The following is a 7284-nucleotide window of genomic DNA, read 5'->3' as shown; positions in this document are numbered from 1 at the left end:
AGGTTGTTATGAATATTCTTAAAGGATGAATGTATACAGGACTTTGTATGTCTAGATGAGCAAATTATATATTATCAATTGGATCAGAGGTTATTGTGTTGTGTGTTATTTCATGTGGCAATTTAATTTGAGTTCAAGAGAGTGTGTGTGGTGGCAGGATACTGGGCCTGCCACAGAATTGGGACGTGTATGTCTGGATGGTGGCAACCTGCCTTGGTAACTAGATGGGAAGAGATTGTTGCGAGGCTCAGAGAGTAGCCATCAGTAGTTTGATGTGGAATAGAGCAAAGTGGGTGAGATGCTTTGTTGAGTACGATGAAAATATCAAACAGATGTCATGGGGCGGTATTGTGCCAGATCTACTGCGGGACAAAAGAAAGTCATTTATTTAATTTTACAGCAGCAGCAGAGACCATGTCTTTTGAAAGTAGACAGACCAAAACATCATGCTTCCTCAACAAGGCCAGGGTTAGAAGGAAGGCTCAGAGAAGGGTAAGCCCTTCTGCAGCAAAATAATCCACTTGTCCTCATTTTCAGCTGCACCATACTTTCATGTGGGTTTAGTTCCTCCTTTGATGAGATGTAAGTCACAGTGCCCATCAGTTCCCTGTGGGTATAAAGCCTCTAAAAGCGCCCCAACAAAGACAAAGATTCAGGTCTGTTTGGTGTTTTGTTCCTTGTTCTGCACAACGATGAATAGTCCCAGGCTCTCTTGGGTTACCAGAAAGTGGATTGCCATACATGAGATGGTCATCCCTCCTGTTGTGCTGCTGTGAATGGTGTCTTGTTCCTTCCCTCCTCCTCTCCATAATTCTGTGTGCAGTGCTGTGTTCTTCATTCTGATCAAGATCCCACTGTCATCTTCTCTCAAGGTGATGAGTTTTCTCCTCCTATCCTCACTGCTCTAGACACCAATGTGTTTGATTTTCCACCTATTACAAAGCCACCCTTCTGGTCTCTAGAAAACTTCTCTGAAGTGGAAAGGGATGAAGATACTGATATCTATTCTGGAAATGGCCTTTCTAACATAAAGGACAGGCACTACACACAGTTTTGTGAGTATATCAGCAGTTCTTCTCTTTCCTGTAGTTTATAAATGCCTCAGGACCACGCTTGTGTTCAGTACCCACCTTTTTCTTTCTTTCTTTTCCTTTGTTTGCCAGAGTCTTTCTGTGTGCCTTTGGTGGTTTGAAGGAGACTGTCCTCACAGTCTCATATATTTGGTTGCTTAATCACCAGTGAGTGCTACTACTTGAGAGGGATTAGAGGACTAGGTGTGGTGTTTCTGGAAGAACTATGTCCTTAAGGAAGGGCTTTGAGGTTTCAAAAACCCACCCTGGGTTTCAAGATGGTGGTGCCTTGGTGGTTGACAAAGAGGCAGAGGTAAAACCCCTTTGCAGAAAGTACTCGGGGATCACCAACTAGTTGCTGTCACCATTCTGGGAGCCTCACAGTCATTTTGTTTTGTTTTGTTTTGTTTTTAACTAAAAAGTAAATCATATAAATTGTCAACATGGGACAAAGATCAACATCCCCACAAAGAGTGGGAAGTTTATGAACCCGAATAGACCAAGCCAGAAAAGAGGTACGAAAAAGAGAGTTGAAAAGAACAAAAAGCAGCCGCATGATGATCCAAGCTGCAGTTTTGAAGATGAAAGATCCCAAATAGATTTTCAAGACATGGAGAAATTAGAGGAAATGGATTTTAACCCAGTGCAACAGCCACAGTTGAATGAGAAAGTACTGAAAGACAAGCGTAAAAAAACTGCGGGAAACCTTTGAATGAATTCTAAAACTTTATAAAAAAAAAAAAAAGAAAATCCAGATATGTACAAAACTGAGAAAGCTGGAAGTGGAATATGAACAGAAGGGAGCTCAACTGAGCCAGTACTTTAATGCCATCAAGAATGCTCAGCTCATGGAAGTAGAGAACATCCCTTTGCCTCATATGCCACGTGATCCTTCCAACATCTTGATCCAGGACATTCCTCTTCCTGGTGCCCAGCCACCCCCCATCCTGAAGAAAACTCAGCATATGGGCCTCCAACGTGAGCTGTTTCTATCCTTCCTTTCCAGGGACATGATGTTCCACATTTGTCTCCTGGCAGAAAGCTGCCAGGCCTTCCTCTTAGCCCACCTCCTCCTCAAGTTCTGCTGATGTACAGCCATTAAGTGGGCTTTGCTTTAGATCTTACCCCTCAGAGGCAAGATGAAGACAAGCTGTATAGTCCAGAACTTGTTCAGTGGGGTAATGATGACAACATGTCCAGCACCAGTGAAGACGATGGCTATCCTGAGGACATGGGTCAGGATAAGCACGATGACAGTACTGAGGACAGTGACACTGACAGATTTGACGCAAAGAGCAACTGGGAGTTCAGGCATCATCAGTGACAGTGAGTGTGACAACAGTGAGAAGCCAGATTTGAGGGTCCGATTTGCTGATATGCCTGGGAAATCAAGGAAGACCTTGAAGGAGCTGACTCTTCTTCAAGCCATGATGCTGTGATCAGCAGGTAAGGAAATCCCTGAGGAAGAACGGGAAGTGGAGGAATTTTCAGAGGAGGAGGAGGATGACAATGATGATGACTCTGATGATTCTGAAGCAGAGAAGCAATCACAAAAGCAGCAGGAAGAAGATCCCCACTCTGATGGCTCCTCTGCTGCCTCTTCACAGTAGCAGGCTCCTCCACAGTCCATTCCTCTTGGACCACCACCTGCCCCACCCTTACAGTCTCCTGGACCACCTACAGGTCTTCCTGGGCCACCTCCAGGGTCACCTCCATTCCTGAGATCACCTGGAATGCCTGGGATCCTAGGGTCTTTACCAAAATTTTACCTCCAGGACCACCACCAGGGTGATCTCCTGGTCTTCCCCAAGGCCCACCTCCAGGTCTTCCCGCCCCCGAACCCATCCTCATGTACCCCCACCAAGGCTACCTCCTCCTGCACCTCCAGGTATCCCTCATCATCATCCTGGCATGATGTGCACACCCTTTGTGCCTCCTCTTGGAGCTACCCCACATGGCCATTTCCCACCAGCTCCCTTGCCCAACCCAGGGGTGTTGAGTGACCCACCCAGTTTCACTCACCAACCGAAGGCAGATAATGCAACCGCAGCCACCACTGAGAAGAAATCCACGGCAACGATCAGTGTCAAGCCCCATATCACCAATCTCAAAGCAGAGGTCACACGGTTTGTGGTCGCTGCACTGAGGGTTTGCCGCGAGAATACGGAGGCTACTGCTGCTCCCCAAAGAAAGTCAGATGATGACTCTGCTACGTCTGTTGCCAAAGCAGCCCCCAGATCTGGTCCTCCAAAGCAGCTTCCAGATCTGCCAGGCCGGCTTCCGGTCAGAGTACTGGTTTGTGGACAAATAGGCTTTTGTTAAACTTAGAGTGAAGAACAATGTCCACTGTCAGGTATTTTCCAAGTCCAGTTCCAGGAGCCTCCTAATGTTTGCCTCCTGGAATCCCACCACACAAGGTACTTCTTTATAATAAACCAGGATCTGAAGCACTGCCTCTAACCCCTGTTCCCTTGGACACCACCATTTCCCTCTCCATTTTGGGAGTTCTGTCAGGGAGGTCTTAGTTACTTGTTTTGACTCATGTGCCATAGCACTAGAGTAGAGAATTATGGAGACAAAAGATTTATTTCACCTTGACTTTTGTGTTTGAGTTTAATATTTTTGTGTAAATATTTTTGTAATATTTTCCTTGTAGTGAAATGGACTACAATATCATTTCTTAACTCAAAGCAGGATATGTGGGAAGAAAATACACAATTCTTGGATTAAAGTTATTTCCCAGAAGTTTAAAAAAACCATCCCAGAGGCAGGTATTCCCACCCCTCCACACTTTTGGATAACCATGTAGCTCTCAGCTCCTCCTCCAGCCCCACACCTGCCTCCTGCCATGTTCTCTGTCATAATGATAATGGACTGAGCCTCTGACACTGTAGGCCAGCCCTCGATTAAATGCTTTCTTTTAGGAGTTGCCTTGGTCATGGGGTCTCTTCACAGAAACAGATAGTAACTAAGTAGCTCTTGTTAGCTTTGAACTTTCTATTCTCTTCCCTCAGCTTTCCAAGTGCTGGGATTACAGTATGGACCATTACACCTAGCCGGTGCTCAAATTATATTCAATTATATTCATATATATATATATATATACATATATATGTAACATGAGATCTCACCAAATTCTCTACATATCGTGGGCAGCTAGTGGACATAGGCTGCCTTTGTTATGGAAAAGAAAGAGCAAGTTGGGGCCACAATTGGCTGAGAGGGTCTGAGGGCACAGGTACAGTAGAGGTCCTATCATGGCCCCTGAGGATAACAAGGATATGGTGATAAAACATGAAGAAACTAACCTTAAATTTCTATATTCCTGAGCTCGGGCTAGCCCAGACAGTAGAAACTCTGTGTAGCTTTCTATCTGTCCCCACTGGCTCTGGCCCTGCTATTCTCTCCAAGTTTCCTCTTTGAGTGGCTTTAATTGTAAGCTTGGGGATTCTGGTTCCAGAGCGGGCATTTGTGGACTCTCATGAGACTTTCTTACTCATTCTTGGTATTAAGCTCCTACATGGACAATAGGAGGCAGTTCTGCAAGTCAAGTAAAAGACGGAAGAAGGGGGCAGGCAGCCATCAGTGAGTCGTCCAGTTCTTAGATGCTGGTTCTGATCCGTCATCACCATCTCACTAACTCAGTCCACTTTCTCCTTCTCTATTCCTTTGCTTTGATGCATAATAATTATACATATTTATGGGATGGAGTATATTATTTAACATACACAATATGTAATGATCAGATTGTGGAACTGTCACCTCTATCACGTCAAGTATGTATTATTTGGTCAACTTTCTCCTCATAAGAAGATGCTGCTTATTGAGACTCACTGAAATAGAGTTCCAAGGGTGGTATAAATACCCACAGCCCGGCTGAGAGGTTGGTACAGCTGGTGAAGGAGATCAGATCTGTGAAGAACAGCTACTTAGTAAGTGAGAGAACAGGAAAAGGACAATTGAATTACTTTGGTAGAAGTACCTCCATTGGGTATCTGTATTACATTTCTGTGTTGTTTTCCTGCAGGAAACCCGATAAAAGGTGAGTCCCACACTCTTTCCTGCCCCAACGCATGCACCCACATAAACAGACATTCTTTCTTTTTATAAAATCCCTATTCCCAGTACTTGTTTCATTTCCCCTTTTCTATTTATATATTAGCATATCCTCTGTCTCTATCAAGGGCTTGTTGCTGAGGTTTTTCTTGGTTTTTTAACTTAATTAATTAATTTACCTTATAACCAAATCATAGCTTCCCCTCCCTCCTCTGTACCCAGTCTCTTCCTCTCACCTCCTCGCCCCCCCCCCCTTTTTTTTCCTTTAATGAAAGGAGAGGAGGTGATGAGATAGCACTTTCCAGGATATGGGATAAAGCTACAGCTTAGACAGTTACAGTTATAACACCAGAAAGAAATGTAGTTGTATTTATTTTTCATTCCAAATGCAAGTTTCAGTCTGCAATGAGACTCAAGGGAGAGGAGAGTCAATTAATATGTTTTTGTCTATGTTTTCAGATGGTCCAGTACAGCAGGTGATCATGGCCATGTGGTTGAACCAATCATTCACAGATGACTTTATCCTCTTGGGCATTTTTTCCTACAGCCCAACAGATCTTCTTCTTTTCTCTGTGGTTATGCTAGTCTTCACAGTGGCACTCTGTGGAAATGTCCTCCTCATCCTCCTCATCTACACTGATCCCCGTCTTCATACCCCCATGTACTTCTTCCTCAGTCAGCTCTCCCTCATGGACCTCATGCTGGTCTGTACCAATGTGCCAAAGATGGCAGTCAACTTCCTGTCTGGCAAGAAGTCCATCTCTTTTGTGGGTTGTGGCATACAAATTGGCCTCTATGTCTGTCTTGTGGGTTCTGAGGGTCTCTTGTTAGGACTCATGGCTTACGATCGCTATGTGGCTATTAGCCATCCACTCCACTACCCTGTCCTCATAAATCAGAAGGTCTGTCTGCAGATTGTTGGGAGCTCTTGGGCCTTTGGGATAGTAGATGGCCTGGTGCAGATGGTGGTGGTAATGACCTTCCCCTATTGTAGCTTGAGGGAGGTGGACCACTTCTTCTGTGAGATACTCTCCTTGCTGAAGCTGGTCTGTGAGGACACATCCCTATTTGAGAAGGTAGTGTTTGTCTGCTGTGTCTTCATGCTTTTGTTTCCCTTCTCCATCATTGTAGCCTCCTATACTCGCATCCTAGGAACCGTTCTCCGTATGCACTCTGCTAAATCCCAGAAAAAGGCTCTGGCCACCTGTTCCTCCCACCTCACAGCTGTCTCCTTCTTCTATGGAGCAGCCATGTTCATCTACTTGAGGCCAAGACAATACCGGACTCCAAGTCAGGACAAGATGGTGTCTATCTTCTACACAGTCCTTACTCCTATGCTCAATCCCCTCATTTACAGTTTGAGGAATCGTGATGTGATAGGAGCACTGCAGAAACGGCTGGACCGCTGCAGGATTGGCAGCCATCACTGAGCTCTGGAGTTGGACTCTGTCTCATTGTAGCTGTGTTATGACCAGTAAATAACTCCTTGTCTGTGTGTAATCACACAGTTTAATCATTAACAGTGAGGTGTGTGACACGTGTGTTCTGGGACAGGACTTAACGAACCCTAAGGCAGTACTAGCTGTATCTCTTGTGATCCATGAGTTTTCCCCCTCAGTCTTTTGCAGACTTTTTGCTAAGTACATTGTGGAGGGAGGAAAACCTCTGACGACCCAAGCACTGCAGGATCGGAGCATTGAGATTGTGTCGTTCATCACTTAGTGTTTCCTTTACCAGAAGACGTAACCCTTCTCACTGATGTTCACAGAGTCTCTTAAGGTCCAGGCGCCGGGACACACATGATCATTTTTCTCTAATTTACATACTGGCCATGCACTTTATTTGTTGATAAAGCTACCACTAATCTGTTATTTATACAATACAGCCTCCTATTAGTGGCATGAATGAAAAATTTTCCAGATGGCAGAAAGTAAGGCTCTTTTTTTTTTTTAGAGAGACTTCTCATTTAATAGTGTGAAATCTTTTACGGTTGATTCAAGCAGTAAAAATGGAATATTGTGCTATTCAGGAGAAACAGGCTAAAACGGGTTTGATTCCTTATTCTGAATGTGGGACCTAGAAGATGCACATGGAATAATGGATGCACACAGTATGCGACTGTTCATCATTTCTGTTTCAATTGTTCTTGTCATTTTTT

General features: G+C 44.5%; 1 protein-coding gene and 1 pseudogene across 1 annotated transcript; both read left to right on the top strand.

The window, feature by feature from the left end:
• Nucleotides 1-414: 414 nt before the first annotated feature.
• Nucleotides 415-5109, top strand: Wbp11-ps6 (WW domain binding protein 11, pseudogene 6; annotated as a pseudogene).
• Nucleotides 5110-5608: 499 nt separating this feature from the next.
• Nucleotides 5609-6556, top strand: Or2v2c (olfactory receptor family 2 subfamily V member 2C). The gene is given in 1 exon segment (NM_214832.1): nucleotides 5609-6556. A coding segment is annotated over 1 exon segment (948 nt).
• The last annotated feature ends 728 nt before the right edge of the window (nucleotides 6557-7284 follow it).

Source organism: Rattus norvegicus, chromosome 10 (genome assembly GCF_021556685.1).
Source record: "Rattus norvegicus strain SHRSP/BbbUtx chromosome 10, alternate assembly SHRSP_T2T, whole genome shotgun sequence".
Lineage (NCBI taxonomy): Eukaryota > Metazoa > Chordata > Mammalia > Rodentia > Muridae > Rattus > Rattus norvegicus.
Note: the sequence above shows the minus strand (reverse complement) of the source record. Positions and strands in the feature narration are given on the sequence as shown.